The following is a 16908-nucleotide window of genomic DNA, read 5'->3' on the forward strand; positions in this document are numbered from 1 at the left end:
GAATTCATTTATCAACATTCAGTTAAACATTCCCGATTAAAAAAAAATAAAATAAATAAGTGTGAGACTGCGGATAATACCATGTTGGATAATTGAAAATTTACTATAACTCTAAATATATTTAAATGCTTTTTTGTCTCGCGACCCATGTTCCCTTTCTTTATGTAAACATAAAACATACCCCATTAGAAGAGGATGCAATATGGGGTATGTCCCCCCCCCCCTCTCCCCAAAAATAAAATTGAATATCCCTTTGCTGCTGCTAATTGATCAACTTCATATTTAGTATACTATACCACACATCTCAAATCCTTTATTTAAAACTTTTTGTGCAATGTTGCAAGGAAAATTTTGAAAATTAGTATACAGAATGAGGAAAACACTATTTCTCTTTTGGTACAGGAACAGGACTAGTCGAAGAACTCTTGTTTATCTTGTACCACACTGCAACAGAACAAAGGATAATGATGACTGTTGACAACGTCCCTCTTTCTGCCATTTGGTCTTCTATTGGTTTGGTTGTTCTGGGCCTGTCAAAGTATAAAGCACATTTTTTTTATGTTGTCTTTTTAAGTTTAAACCTTTTTCTTATTTGTTCAACATAACAAACAATTTACACAAAAATGTATAATATTTTTCAGGGTTGTTTAGTTTAAACCAAGTGGTTAAAAAAAAACCATAGAGTAAGGTAACCAGACACTAGACAAGGGTCCAAGACAGTCATAAGTTTGGAATTAAACAAGTCTTTTAGGTGGGTAAAACTGATGTTTCTGTGGCTTATGACTACGGTGCAGCCATCTAGTGTTATCAGAGTGAATTTTATGAGCCAGTTGGTATTTATAAGGCAGTGGTGGAAGGCTCTGAACTAGAGGTGGGCAATTTCGTTCTTTTAATGATCCGTTCATCAGAGGATCGTTCCTTCTTTTATATCTGATACAAGGACACAAATAGTATAAATAGTTGTAAAAAATTGGCGTCTTCCATGCCGAATCGTGTCTAAATGTTAATTAAGAGCTAGAGACGTACCGAGTATTCGGTAACTACTCGGTACTTCGGCCTACTCGGCGAAATTCTGATCAGATACTCGGCCAATACCGAGTAGTTTTAAAAAATTGAATATTGTCCAAGACAGATACTAAAATTTATAAAAAAAAAAGCAAGCATTATATTCTGCAATCATTTACAATTAAAACTTATAAGTCAAATTTAAATTTTGAGAATAATGAAGTTTGTAATGCTTCAATGGAATAAATCTTTATTTTAATGTCCCCAAAGTAAATTAAACTTATTTATTAAAAATTATGCAAAAAAAATATACAAAAAAAAATGTCCTGTTAGTGTCTGCATTAGAGGGGTTTTACTATAATTTGTTTTAATTCCAACTTGATTATCATACCTTTTATTTATTTATTTAAAAAAAAAATTTTTTTTGTAAAATTTTTGACACAAACAAAATTGTTTATGTAATGCGTACTTAAATTTCAGCTGGAATTTAGTTTTAAAAACTATTTTATGGACAAGGAGGTCTATACTACTATTCCAATATGTTCAAAATTCATCACATGTGTGTCAGTGGTTCTACTTAAAACATAATTCGTACTCAGTAACTCGGCAGAGTAGTAAAAGGCCGAGTACTCGGTAACCTCGGTACTCGGCCGAGTACTCGGTACTCGGCCAAAGTGCTACTCGGTACGTCTCTATTAAGAGCACATACATTTTTACACAAAATGTATATTTACATATAAATAATGAAAGAATTAAGTCTACCAACATATTAAATAGTAACAAAAGTATATAAGCAGCAGTGATTCATCAGACATGTATTAAAATATCTGATATTTTCGATATTCTCAAAAATATCATGATATTTTCAACATGATATTTGAACCCTGATACTGAATTACAGTCGACTCCCGCCACAACGCGATTCGACTTACGCGAAAGGGCTATAACGCTAATTTTTCAAGAGTAACGAATTTTAGAGCTAATGCAAATTCCTCATCGACAACGCAAATTTTTTTGAAAAGAAATATCGGCTTTGTTATTGGCTACTAAATATTGATTTCATGAAACGATATTACATCTTTTTAGCATCAATGACAGCGAAAGTTCTCACACCACACTAGTCTACGCTTCACGTTGTTAATGCATCATTACTATTTTTTTTTCATTTTAATTACAGTAGAAGACCGTTGTAACGCCAACCTGTATAACGCAATTCTCTATAAACCGCACTATATTTTAGAAGTAAACAATAGGTTTTGAAGTTTAAAAAATCCCTCTGTTTTGCTATTGTTAGACAAACTAAATTTTGAAAGTTTTTCATCATTCTATCTTATTTCAAAGCTTTTAAATTGAAAATTAGTACTCATAGTAAGCAGAAAATACCAGATGGCTCTTGAAAATGCAGCTGTTATGCAAACCATGAAGCTTGCAGAAGTGCAGGATTTTGATTGTGAAACATATTTATTTGTGAATAACTAATTTTAATATTGGTGCTTTAATAACTCATTGCAGATAAAACTCATTCTGAAGTGCTAATATATATATTCTGAATATTAGTTTCAAAATTTGTGAAATGATCTATATAACGCAAAAACCTGTATAACGCAATAGCTCTGGTCCCAAGGTGTGCGTTATAACGGTCTTCTACTGTATTAAAGTTGGTGAAATATAATGACAGGTTAGTGCACTGTTTAATCTAAAGCTTGAAGATGGGAGGGAAAAAACATAGTTTCTGCAAAAAAAAAAAAAAAAAAAAAAGTTGAAGGTTAAAATTTTTCTCGATATGCTTGAACAACTACAAAACTTAGTGCAGGTGACAGTAGTGCAGGACAATAAGTGTGAGGAATCTTCCATACATACAATTAAAAGTCAAAGCAAAAAGATATCCATACACGTTCAGAACTTAGTTTCAATATTGAAGCTTGCAGAGTAGTGTCTAAGCAAAGCAAATAATTTATTATGAAAATGGAAGCTGCTCTTGTACTGTGGATTAAAGAGATAAGGAAGAGAGGTTGTTGCATAAATGAAAATATTATAAAAGAAAAGGCAAAGCAAATGTGTTTAAAAATGTATTAAAAAGAGAATAACGATCTGATCATGAAACATAAATCATCACCATCTTTATTTTTCAACTCATGACGATTATTACTGTATCAACTGTACAGTACTATTATAGTGCAGCTTTTATTATTACTACATAATGTGAGTGCTGTTTCGTTTTATTTTATGTCTTTCCCTCCCATTGATCATTCATTTTGTGCATCTTAAAGTATTTTTTGTTGAATAAAACGGCTTTTTTAATTTTTTTAAAAACAGTAAAAGTTCAGCTGTTTAATGTAAGAAACTGTAATGTCTAGTTGAGAAATGCTTTAAAGCCAATTTAAGGAGTGTTGAGCAACGTCTAAAAGAATTTGGTATGTTTCTAAAAAAATTGTATAAGTACATTTTTCTACAACGCGAAATTTCGACTTATGCGAGGAGTCTTGGAACGCATCCCTCGCGTAAATCGGGACTCGACTGTAACCAGGTTATCGCAAAAATTTCCCATTTTTATACTATCACCCTCGGAACTCAGGGTTGGCCGGATTGGACCCAATGGGTTTTTTTGAAAAAACCCATTTAAAAAAACCCATTATTTAGCCCACTTTTGGGATTTTTTAAATTTTTTGAGAAGTTTTAAAAAAAAAGTAATTAATTTAAATACTTTTACAATTTGAACTTCTATTTTATTTGTTCTTTACCACAGACAATGGATATAAAAAATGAATTTTGAACTTTAATAGTATTTCTTAACTCTTAACGGCATTAAAAATACTTCAAAGATTTAAAAAATATATATTTAACTTTTATCTTTAACTGGTCAATAAATAACTCAAATTATCTTGACTAAGTCCTGTCACGTCTGGTTTTCTCAATATTTGTAGATTGTACAGAGGAAACTACTCTAGCTAAAAGGCTTTCATGTGAATTATTTTCTGTAACCCGACACGTCACAAATTTCGAATTAACAAGTTATATTTTTTTTAGAAATTAACAGGTTTTACAAATGGTCTGACAGAAAATAGAATAGGATGTACAGTATTTTCATTATCTTACAAAAAAGTTTAATATTTCTTAATCTGTACACAGAAATAGAAAAACAGGCAACATAAAATTCAAAGAAATGTCTTGATTCAGCTGGAATTCAGTAAATAGGGATTTAAACTACTTGAGGTTCTACAGTAGTTTTGCATAAAAAAATGAAATACAATAAAGTAAAATGCAAAAAAAAAAAAAAAAAATAGTAGTAATTAAAAACGAACAATAGATTTTATCACTCAAGAAGTAATTTTGCCTTAACTGTTGGTAATCATGGAAACTAAAAAATCTGAAACTTCACCATTCTTGGGTTTCGTCGTCTTTCATACTCTTCTTCAGAAAACGCTGAATTTTAACTAGTTTTCCAGCTTTTTTTTTAACCCAAGACAATTCTTGTGCTTTGTTCATATACTTACGCTACAATATGCTACAAGTACCCTACATTTTCCCTAAAAAAAGACAAAAAAACCCACATTTCTTTTAAAAAAACCCAGCTTTAGTTGGGTTTTTTGGGTTTTATTTAAAAAACCCTGGGTCCATGGGCTTTTTTAAAAAAAACCCGGGTTTTTGCCAACCCTGTCGGAACTACTTTGATATACCCCCCCAAATCGGAAATTTGGCGACTTTTTTTTCTCGCCAAGGGAAATACCTGTTTTTGGCGCCTTTTTTTCACAAAACTTTTTTTTAAAAACTCAAAAAATGATACAAAATACAAGAAAATACTAAATTTGGCAACAGCAAAAACCTAAAATCTGAAAAAAAAACTTAAATTCGCAAAACCAAAATAAGAAACAGCAACACTAAAAAGTCCGTAGTAGTGCCATATTTGGCGCATAATTTTTGGGGGGGTATATCAAAGTTATACCTCACCCTCATCATCTATTGTAAAATGATTTGACTGAGCAACAAGACTAACTGTAAACTAAACCTTCATAACAGAAATAATCCAATACAATTGCAATATATTAATTTTTCCGTTGTTTTACTTACGTCCTGCTGAACATTCTTATCAAGCTTCCCCTCATTTTTATCAATTTACAGGTAGTTTAGTAAAGATACAATGGATGTCTTTGTTAAAACTGGGGTGAAATTAAAATTAGCAAATAATATGCAATAGAACAACCAGTTAAATTTTAAGCGTTGCTTATTTTGATGCTCTTTGAACCTGCAGTTTCGGTTTGTTTATTATTGTATTATGTTCCGTTACAGGCACAGACAGAGGTCACGGTCATGACGTCATCAAACAGCCGGTTCAACCGGTTACTTCATTCGAATATGCCTTTGGAGAGAGAAAAAAAAGAAATGATTCCCATGTGAAGACAATTATATGCACTATATTTGGCTTTATTGCCCATCTGCATGCTTTACATATCCTAAAAACCTTTTTTCTTACGCAGGAATGAGAAACGTGCTAGCGCTAAACGAGATCAATGCCTGCGTTCGACGAACCTCACCGGTCGACCGGTAAGTAACCAGTACTAACCGCAGCGTTCTATCATCAACCGGCAACAGCAGTGGTTACTATTTTAAGCTATTGATTGGTTGATTGAAGCAAGTGATCATTAGCTGTCACGTGATCGGTTAACCGGTGTCGACCGGTGAGGTTCGTCGAACGCAAGCAATGTGGCCCCGAAAATGTAGTAAAATATCTTATGAATTGGTATATTGGCAACAATTCTCAACTGTTAGCTTTTAAATCATCATGTGAATCGTGTTTGTAATGCTGTAAGCTGTGGAATTTTGCTTCAAAAGAAAAATAGTTTAAAATTTCAAAGTATTACAAAGACAATAACGTTATTATAAAGTTTCAGAACACTGCATGGTTTTTGTTTTTAGACTTACATAATTTAAATTTTCTAAGACTTAGGCCTAATTCATTGTGAAACAGAAACTTCTATATGCTTGTTAAAGCATTGCATCATAGGCTGAGATTTTAATGAGTAGTTCGTTGGGAGGTATGCTGTTAGACATTACTTAACGTTTTCGAACATTGGGCTCAGATAGTTTTAATATCGTCTACTATGGCTGACAATTTTTTTGGTTTTGATACCGAGTTCCCAACTCGGATGAATGTAAGTGTTTTGTTTTTAAATTACTTCTGATAATTTAAATCAAAGTTAGTACATTGCTTAGACTAATGCTACAATTAGTTTTTAGTATTTTGTGTTAAATGAACTCCATTTAGTGTGTCATCATGAATGACATTTCAATGGCTCTAAAAGTTGACTGAAACGGCAGAAAGGTTTTTTTTGTTTTGAGTTCACAGCCACTAAAATTATATTAAAAAGCCAAGCGTGCATGTTGTGTGAAAGACATTTAAATACTTGTTTACAATCTTATTTTAGAAAAATTTAAGTTTGGGTTGTTTAATACTTGCTTTTATCTAGTAAACCCGATTTCCTTGCCAATAAGATCTTTGCCGGGCGGCCGCAAGTGTAGTGTCTGCAGAATTTTCTGTGATTGTCTTAGCCGTCCAAAAGTTAGGAGGCTCTTTACAAGCACTGATTGTAAACATATTAAGATGAAAATGTTAAGAATCTGCTCAAACATAACTGCAAACTCACAATAGTTCTGACATGGGCTTAAATTTTTGGGAGGGCGGAATTTATAATTTGCTGATAGCACTTACAATTTCTCCGAATGGTTAAATATAGGTGTCAATGCATCTAATGAAAAAGGACAGTGGGGTATTTAAAAACAATGTTATCTGAGCTAGCTAATATTGTAACTACCGAGGTTGATCCAGACCCGAATTAGGTCCACTTTGAAGCCCTTTCACAAAATTCTGCTTTGTGAAAGCAGCCTCTTCTTAAAATTACACATTGTGAAAGTGGCCCATTCACAAAAATTAATATCACATAAAGTAGGCTTGCCTGATTTCTTAAAGGTTTAACCGGGGCACCGAAATCCCCCTTCCCCCCAAGCATTGCAAGTATCACATCAAAGGGCACACTCCCCTGACTAGTTTTTAAAGTGTTTTGGGATGGTAGTTCACTCTTAATGCTGTGAATAAATGGTCCTAAATCAGGGGTAATAATAAATGCAGGGGAGATTGTGTTCTGGTATTTTACCGAATTCCCGGTATTTTCTGACGTATCTCCGGTATTTTTGTCTGAAAATACCGGATTTTTTTTTTTTTTTTGTTATGCTTTTATCTTCCTACCTCCGCAATTTTGTTAAAATTATATAATACTCATCAAATATACCTGCAAGAGCCTTAAGATGGACAAATGTCAAGATAATTTTTATAACACCATCTCAAAAGTAACTGTAACCCATTAAAAATTTAATCAAATGTACACAATATTTTGACTCAGAACTATTTAATACTATGGCAAAGGTGCACTTAAGTAATGGGGGCCAACCCCCCCCCCCCTCCCCGTTCTCACTTTCAGGTATTTTTTGATGAACTCACAATCACCCCTGTAAATGATATAAGTACATAAACTTAAGCTTTTTATTTCCTAAATGTTATTACTTATAAGCAGGGTTTGTTGATTTGAATCGGCTTGATTTAAATGATAATTAAAATCATGATTTAAATCAATTGATTTTTTTTAAATCGGTTTAAATCAATTGATTTGATTCAAGTGTTTTTTTTTAAATTAAAACCTGTTCATTATATTTTTATAAATTAATTCTGCATTTTTAGAATATGTTGCTCTAAATTTAACTACACTGCATTCTGCATTATACAATCTTAACTTCAACAAGCAAAACTCATAGATCCTTCTTGATGTGTGTGAAGAAGATTTTCCTTCCTGCAGTATTGTTTTTATTCGAAAATTAGTTCAATTCAGTATAGAGCCAAATAAAAATTTTCAGTTTTTCTCATACACCATCACTGATATAATTAAGAAAAGTGATTGCTGAACATATTCTTTTACACTAAAACGTACATGATGATGGAAACCATATTTTTAAGCAAAGCATAAAACAAAATCACTTCTTATCAAGTTTTTTTTGGACTTTCTTTCTTTTAATCTTATGTAAAAAATCCTCACACGCTAATCTGATGCATTAATTTTACAAGCCAATGTTACATATGACAAAGTAACTATCCTAAGTAATCCTTCGCAGTCAACTATTTTTTAACTTTTTTTATCATCAGTGATTAAATTTATCATTTACCGGAACATGAAACACACTGGCCGCGGCACTGGGATTTTGCGTGAAAACCGGGACGTCTGGCAAACCTACATAAGAGGAACTTTTTTGCAAAATGTTTACTCAAATGCACAAATATTTCAGTCATTTGAAAGGATGATAGTCATTTTGATATATGCTGGCTTAGAATGATTCATTTTGTTATTTATTCTGTCAATTAATATATTTAATTCAATTTTTGTACTTAATATGCATTCAGTAGTAGCTGCATATGTTTTAGAAAGCTGCCTAGCGTTTAAAATAATAAGCACTTGTTTAATGTTTTTCTTTGTTTCATAATAAAATACTTATTTTAAAAAATCTCTCTTAATATATATATATATATATATATATATATATATATATATATATATATATATATATACACACACACAGTCAAATCTCCCAATAGTGGGCACCGTCAAGACGAGGGTTTCCAATCCCGAATCTCGCAGGATACATAGCGGGATTCCTAATCCCGCAAATTTTTTTCCTTTCAAGCGTTTTCCAGCTTTTGCCACTCATAAAACAACTATTTTCACAAGCATCAAGTGTGAATCTTCTTCCTCGTATATCTGCAAGAAGAGCAAGGAAAACTCTCATATGACCAACGATGGATTTACTATTTAAGAACACAATAAAAATAGAGTATATTTTTCTGAGAGTAATTTGGTATGTTCATTCGAGGTTTCAGTTTTCATACATTCAGCAATTGAGAAAATGGGTATAACTTATAAGCATTTTCGAAAGCCATCACTAAAATTTAAAATCCATTAAATTACGCTTTAGAAAAAATAGAGAAAGCGTATTACATGTTCGAAAACCCGCTGAAGTAGCCTGAATGCAATGTTGAAGCACTTCTGTAAGCTTTAGTAATGCACTCAAATCCTGTATACTCTAAAGATGGAGACAATGAAAAATTTCACATTGTTTATATATTCGTCATGACTTTGAAAGAGGCGGCAGAAACTTGTATGAAGCACAGGATGACTCGCATGACAGTGCAGTAAGTTAATCAGCTTATGTTTTTGAATTCCTCTTTGAAGTGAAAGGTAAAATTAGCAAAGTTGTCCAAACACTTTTGCTGAGACTATGACTTGGTGAAACAGTGAAATCAAGCAGTGTTCACCCTTTGCTGTAATGAATCAAATTCACTGATACAATGACCAATGTTAATAAAGCAACAAGAGTATTATCAATGCAAGTTAAATTGGATAGAGCAAAACACATATCCAACAGACATCGTTTTTATCCAAAATGTGCAGTTCTTGAGCATAAACCCAGCATAAGAAAAGAAAAATGTTTCTGAACGTGATGAAGTTAATGTGGATCTTTTTCTAATTGCACACAATTATTAAATTTTAGTAAAACCAATTGCAGTGAAGCCAAAGCACCACAGCATGTGTTTTCGTCAAGCGTGTTATTTTTAGAGCAAAAATCTTTTACCATCCCATACGAGCGTCATACTTTTTCTTACCAAACGATGATTGCTAATTAGGATGTGACTTTATAGTGCTTACCAATTGCTGCACGGGTTTCAAGAATATTAGTTCAAGTAATAAAAGCAGTCCTTCCTAAAAAGCATAATGTTTTCTTTTTGACATAAAAATTTAATTTTTAGAAGAATAAAGTCAATCCCGGGATCCCACAGGATTAGCTCCTTACAATCCCGAAATCCCGCAGGACTGAATTCGGTGCGGGATTGGAAACCCTAGTTAAGACCAAAGTTTTAGTCCGTTAACGGGGAGTGTCTGCTATTGGGGAGTCTGAATTTACGATGGCATTTCAATTTTGTATTTTAAACCTACACATATAGTGTATAATTCTAAACTGAATTAATGAGTATTGCTTATATAAGTGAACTTAACTAATAAGTAAATAATCTGCTGAATCTTTTGAGAAAATAAAATATGAAGACATTTGTGTAATTGTTTCCTCTAGCTGAACAAAACCAGTCAAGCACAATGGAATCAATGTCGTTGATTTTCAGCACCTTCTTTGTTTTAGATTGTAGCAAAATCTAGCGCAATCGGCTACTTTTCACTTAATCTGGCAATACAGTGCCAATTCCTCATTAGCGTCTGGTGGGAAAGGATGTAGAGCTGATGCTCGTCTCCCAAAATCTAGTAGGAGGGGGGGGGGGGGGGTACGGTCAAGTTGCACTAGAGTCTATTTCTCTCCTATGCAAACTGATAAAGCAAGGTACTGTGTAAATGGAGGAAGATTTTTTTTCTTTTGCTTTTCGCTGGAATTTTGTGCATCAAATGCAAACAAAACTTTCATAAGCTTCGACAAAAAAATTAGACTTGAATGGCTCCTTTTTTCATAGAAAAAGGGGTATTAACCCTTTTATTGGTACTGGTTAGCCCCAGAACATCGTAAAGGAGTAGAAAAAATGCTTGACACAAAAGCAGTGCTGAGCGAAAGCTTACCAGACACAGAAAAATAAAACAAAACTCGGCTGATTTACTGTTTGCTAACGAGGAGTGAAATACATTATACAGTGCCCGCCACTAATAAAATCACTGGATTATAAAATCAGCCGCTTTATAGAATCAAATCTGGAAGAACAGAATCATTTCTATATCAAATCATGTTAGATTTATCCTTTAATAAAATCATCCTCGCCGTTTTATAAAATCAAACTTTTGGAGAGCATATGTTAATTCTTCTCTGAATAGAACCAAGATTTTTTTTTCTTCCAAGGATTTAAAACATTGCAGCACTAATAAAATAACAAAGTCCACATAAACAAAAAAAAAAGGTGAAGGTTGTACTTTTTTTTGGGGGGGGGGGGGGGGGGGAGTTGAATGAAAAAAAAAAAGAAGAATGAAGCAGTCTCAAGAGAATTGTTTCAGAGCCATATATTTAGTTGGTTCTGCCTGTTTCCACTTCGCAGAGCTGTTTCGACATGCAGCCCTGCTCACTCACCACTGAGTCAATCAATTCGTGTTCATTCAGCTATCTACAGGGGTTGACAGTTCATTTTTACAATTGATTTAAAATTGTTAGCTAGCAAGCCATGACGACTTGAGTGTGAAAGATTAATTCGAAATTTTGAATTAGTATGACAAGATTCCTAAATGTAGTTAGCGCGATGCTGCAATTAAATTAGGGATTTCCTCAATCATTATTTTCAAATTCTCTGATTCAAACAACAATAAGTCAATATTTTAAGACCCTTGAGAAATTTAAAAAATTTACCTTATGTAAGTTAAAATATCAACTGTATTTTGCTACTGAACTAAAATAATACAATACAACTTATCGTAATTTATTTCTTTTTTCAGAGTATTTATATTTAAAAACCTTTTATTTTTTTCAGTGCATGAGTGTCGTTTTATGAAATCAGCCGCTTTATAAAATCAAATGTCTTCAGAACGAATGTGATTTTAATAAACGGCGGGCACTGTATGCCCATCTCGAGGGTCTAGGGATTCAGAAACTGTCCGCTATCTGGGAGTGTTGTTAAGGGAGGTTTGACTGTATATGTTTATATTTTAAAAGCTCTTACCACCTTTCTCTAAACTGTGGTTCCTTCTTTGCCTGTAGATTTATCATGTCGTATATCAGGACCGCTGAACTGCCCAGAGCCCACGGACCAGAATTCCAGTCACTGATCAACTGGTGGGCCGCAGTTTGAAGAAACTGAACTATAACCTCTTACCTCTTATACAATAACAATTAATAGTTGAATTATTAATTAGAAAACAATGAAATAGAAGGATTATAAATTAATTTTCTATTTTAATGGGAAAACTGAGGCCATTCCATATTCTTTACAAGGTCAGGAATGTCATCATCGATGTTTGCTGTTGCCAGCCGAAGGTCTTTTTCTTTTTTGAAATCAACAAAGGCCGTAGAGTCGGTGGGGGGGGGGGGGTCTTTATTTTTAACCAATTGCAGCCAGGTTTTGCTTATCTGAAATGTTCTCTTCCCTCTCTGTCATCCCCTGCCAATGCGAGGCAATATTTCGTTTAAACACCAGCATGCAGGGTAGGACTGTTTGACCTTGACCTGTAGATGTCCTGTACCTTTTTCTCCCAATGCAATGACAGGAGTGAAAGAGCGATCAAGAGGAAATTTCGGAGAACCTCTCGGTAGTCTCGGATACTTCTTGATACCACAAAATGTCCTTGACATTTTAAAAAAATACACTGAATAAGTAGTTGGTGGGCCACATAATGTGTGTTGGCGGGCCACATGCGGTCCGCCAGTTGGACAGCCCTGTCGTAGATCATTATTGACACAAATGAAGATTCTTTTATTCTGGAATTCCATTTTTGAGTAAATAGTTATGATCAATATTTTTAGTAATTGTTAGAATATTAGTGTATCATATCATACTTTTTGGTGAAAAAAAATTAAGTACCTACATTTTAATTTTTAACGGTGTTATACATTTAAATTGTCACTTAATATAATTTTTTCCTGGGAAAGAAAGGAAAATTCACAATTTCTTTTTCACAAAAATAAAAAAAATTCACAAAAATATTTTGTTTTTTCACAAAATGGGACCCAAAAATAAAACCTGGATCAACCCCTGATTTACCTTGCTAGGTGAATTGTCAGACAAAATTTGCTGAATAATGAAATTTTTAGGAAGGTCACAGTGACCTCCCACTGGGGTGCCTCCTAGTCCTGACAACAGATTCTAGGAACATTTAACCTTTTTAAGTATGAGAAATGCATAAATTTTTTTGTGATGAAAAGTTTTTGTTATTGGAGTTACCCGAACACAGTGGTGGAGTTAACTGAACTTCCAAAGATCTAGTTTGAAAAGTAGTTGCAGCAGTGTAGCTAGTTTACCGCATACAAAATTTACATGCAATTTTAATTACCTCGTTTTATTTCACCTTTAGTGATTATGTACAAAATGAGTTCCTCTGCAAACTACATTCATAAACCTTGTAATCGCCTCGCCCAAATTTCACGACACAGCATATGTCGGGTCAATTTTTTAAAATCCTAATCTTGTTACTTACAACCTCAATGCTGACTGGCTCTGGATTTTACGACTGTTTTAGTGTGAAACTCTGGTTACTAGGATACTTTGAGCTGTTCAGACAAGGTTAAATTTGTCTTTACGAGTTTTTTCATAGTTTCCGAAAATTTCATACTGCCTTCAGAAATTTTTCTTGAGTACACTATCACCCACAATTCTAGTCTATTTACATAGAGGTTGAAAATTCTTAAATTTCAAATACTTCACATGATTTTTTTTTTTTTTCAATAAACCTAGCCAAATTTCTTACAAACATATACTTGTGTACAAATATGATGGTGTTTAAAATATAGTGCGATAAATTATAATTTTTTGTCTTTGAGGGAAATATATAATATATATATATATAAATATATATACATATACACTCAAGAGCCAAAACATTATGACCACCTGTCAATAACGAGTTGGCCCACCTTTGGCGCCCAACACAGCTTCAACCCGCCTTGGCATAGATGCCACAGTCCTTGGTAGATGGCTGGAGACAGATTGTACCTGATGTTTAAGCAATTGTTACGCAAATCCGAGATATTGCTAATTGGTGGTTTTTGAACTCTGAGCTGCCGTCCTATAAATTCCCAAATGTGTTCTATCGGAATGAGATCCAGTGAGTTAGGCGGCCAGGACATTAACTGGAATTCAGCATCATGTTCCTCGAACAACTCCAACACATTTTAGCAGGGTTGGCCGAATTGGACCCAATAGGTTTTTTTGAAAAAACCCATTTAAAAAAACCCATTATTTAGCCCACTTTTGGGTTTTTTTAAATTTTCTGAGAAGTTTTTAAAAAAAATCAATTAATTTAAATGCTTTCACAATTTAAATTTCTTTTTTATTTGTTCTTCACCACAGACAATGGACATAAAAAATGAATTTTGAACTTTAATAGTATTTCCTAACTCTTAACAGCATTAAAAAAATACTTCAAAGATTTTAAATAAATGTATTTAACTTTTTTCTTTAACTGGTCAATAAATAACTCAAATTATCTTGACCAAGTCCTGTCCCGTCTGATTTTCTCAATATTTGTAGATTGTACAGAGGAACTAATCTAAGTTAAAAGGCTTTCATGTGAATTATTTTCTGCTAACCAACATGTCACAAATCTCGAATAAACACAAGGTATATATTTTAGAAATAAACAGATTTTTCAAACGGTCGACAGAAAACAGAACAGGTACAGTATTTTCGTTATCTTACGAAAAAGTTTAATATTTCTTACTCTGTACACAGAAATAGAAAAACAGGCAACATAAAATTCAAAGAAATGTCTTGATTAAGCTGGAATTCAGTAAAAAGGGATTTAAACTACTTGAGATTCTACAGTAGTTTTGCATAACAAAATGAAGTACAATAAAGTAAAATGCAAAAAAAAAAAAAAATGTAGTAATTAAAAACGAACAATTGATTTTATCACTCGAGAAGTAACTTTGCCTTAACTGCTGATAATAATGAAAATTAAAAAATCTGAAACTTCACCATTCTTGGGTTTTTGGTCTTTTATACTTTTTTCCAGAAAACGCTGAATTTAACTAGCTTTCCAGCTTTTTTTTTACCCGAAGACAATTTTTGCCCTTTGTCCATATACTTACGCTACAATATGCTACAAGTACCCCACATTTTCTCTACAAAAAGACAAAAAAACCCACATTTCTTTTAAAAAAAACCCAACTTTAGTTGGGTTTTTTTGGGTTTTATTTAAAAAAACCCTGGGTCCATGGGCTTTTTTAAAAAAACCCGGGTTTTTGCCAACCCCTGCATTTTAGCCTTGTGAAGCGGGGCTTTGTCCTGTTGGAACATTCCATTTTCAATTGGAAAAACAGAGGCCATGTAAGGGTGCAACTGGTCCGCAATGATGTTCAGATACCCTGTGGCATTCAGGGTCTGCTGTACCACAACTATGGGTCCCAGAGACGCCCAAGAGAACGTCCCCCAAAGCATAGTACCGCCACCACCGGCCTGTGTATGACCTACTAAACATTGAGGGAGCAACTGTTCGCCGGAAGATGGCGTATCCTGACACGGCCATCGCCGTGATGCATGACAAAATGTGATTCATCTGATCAGGCAACTCTCTCCCACTGATCCATGGACCAGTGGCGATGTTCCCGGGTCTAGTTCAGACGCAGTTGGCGGTGACACTTGGTCAGCAAAGGCACAGGAGTGGGACGTTTGCTGCGTAGCCCCATATCCAACAGTGTCCGCTGAACAGTGTGCTCCTATACTATTCTACTTGGCCATGTATTGTATTGGGCTGTCAGCTGAGCCACTTTCTGGCTCTGGTTTTGCTTCATCATGCGAGACTGTCTCCGACGACCTTTTTCTTCGATAGCGTGTGGACTTCCAATACCATGTCGTCTACTGCTGGTTTCACCGTCATTCATCCACTTTGCATAAGTACTAACAACTGTAGGTCGCGAACAACCCACGAGTCGTGCAGTTTCTAAAATACTTGTTCCAAGCCTTCGAGTCATTACAATCTGCCCTCTATCAAAGTCGCTTAGATCCGCAGCCTTTCCCATCTTACACAGAAGTAAGTGAAAGAATGATTCTTTAGACTCTCCAGCAGCAGTTATATACCGCTTCCATCTGATCAAGTGTTTTCCACGTCATCCAGGCGAGTTCGTTGCAAAATGTAGGGGTGGTCATGATGTTTTGGCTCTTGAGTGTGCTTTAAAGTAGTTTTTCTTCTTTTGACTAGATAGTGTTTTAAGGACTATAATGCCATTTTTATTCAGTCTTGTGATTTCTTCAGGGTTGGCAACTGTGTATTTGATTAGATACCAATTTACTATATCCTTGAAGAAAATTGTTATTAAAGAATATTGTATGCACTAAAGAATTTTGTTTTTAAAACTTTTGTTGAAATAACTTTATTGACTGCTTATAATGAAATTGTAACTTTTCCTAGGTGCTTGGAAAGCTTGGATTAGATGAAGAATTGTTAACGGATAATGTTGAAGAAGAATATGATGCCCTTAATGATGAAACATTTGGCCATGCCAATGATGGTAATAAATCAAGCCTCATTTATTTTTTTATAAAAACTTTCAGTTTTTGAAAGAAGAGTCGCACTATATGTTACTGTGACAGTAAATTTAATAACTATCACAATGACATTCTTAGAATCTATCTTCTTTTTATTTGGAACATGTCTAGTGTATAGGAGAATAGAAAGACTTCAAAGACAGTCTCAGCTTCTCTTGCACAGGATATAATCTTGAAACTGCCAATAATTGAGAGGTCTCCCCCCCTCCCCCAGGATTTAACATTTATATTCTCTTTCCCACAGAGATAAGTTAATGTCCCATACATTTATTTACATATTTTATCATATTCTTAAAGAATAAGCCTTACAGCTAAAATTTAATAATCACAATACTAGGAAAATTGCAAATTAAGTGGTCTTAAAAAATAACTCCAAGTTTCAATTTCAATCCGAAATGTTGTTCTTAATTTCTCTGGACTAAATTGAAAAAAAAAACCCTCTCTTTTGATAATTTTATAAACTGCATTGTATGATTTTATTGTGTTGTATAACTGATACAGAAAATAGCAGGTTTGATTTTTTTTTCTCCTTGTACTCATTGTAGTTTTAATTAATTTAGGTCTGTAATCCTTAGAATCAAAATGTAAAACTGAAGTGATTATAAATGTATTTTTAAAAAATAACA

General features: G+C 33.7%; 1 protein-coding gene and 1 long non-coding RNA gene across 2 annotated transcripts in view; one reads left to right on the plus strand and one right to left on the minus strand.

The window, feature by feature from the left end:
• Nucleotides 1-295: 295 nt before the first annotated feature.
• On the minus strand, nucleotides 296-5407 carry LOC129217356 (uncharacterized). Its single transcript, XR_008580211.1, has 2 exons — nucleotides 5074-5407; nucleotides 296-530 (listed from the first exon to the last, which is right to left on the minus strand). It is a non-coding gene; the product is annotated as an uncharacterized LOC129217356 (long non-coding RNA).
• A 379-nt stretch (nucleotides 5408-5786) lies between these two features.
• LOC129217097 (protein PAT1 homolog 1-like) overlaps nucleotides 5787-16908 on the plus strand; it is a 72532-nt gene continuing 61410 nt past the window's right edge. Inside the window, exons 1-2 of the mRNA XM_054851345.1 lie at nucleotides 5787-6155; nucleotides 16146-16245. Coding sequence (XP_054707320.1) covers nucleotides 6105-6155; nucleotides 16146-16245 — 151 coding nt within the window. The 5' untranslated portion in view covers nucleotides 5787-6104. The remainder of the gene's footprint in view (nucleotides 6156-16145; nucleotides 16246-16908) is intronic.

This window comes from Uloborus diversus, chromosome 2 (genome assembly GCF_026930045.1).
Source record: "Uloborus diversus isolate 005 chromosome 2, Udiv.v.3.1, whole genome shotgun sequence".
Taxonomy (NCBI): Eukaryota; Metazoa; Arthropoda; class Arachnida; order Araneae; family Uloboridae; genus Uloborus; species Uloborus diversus.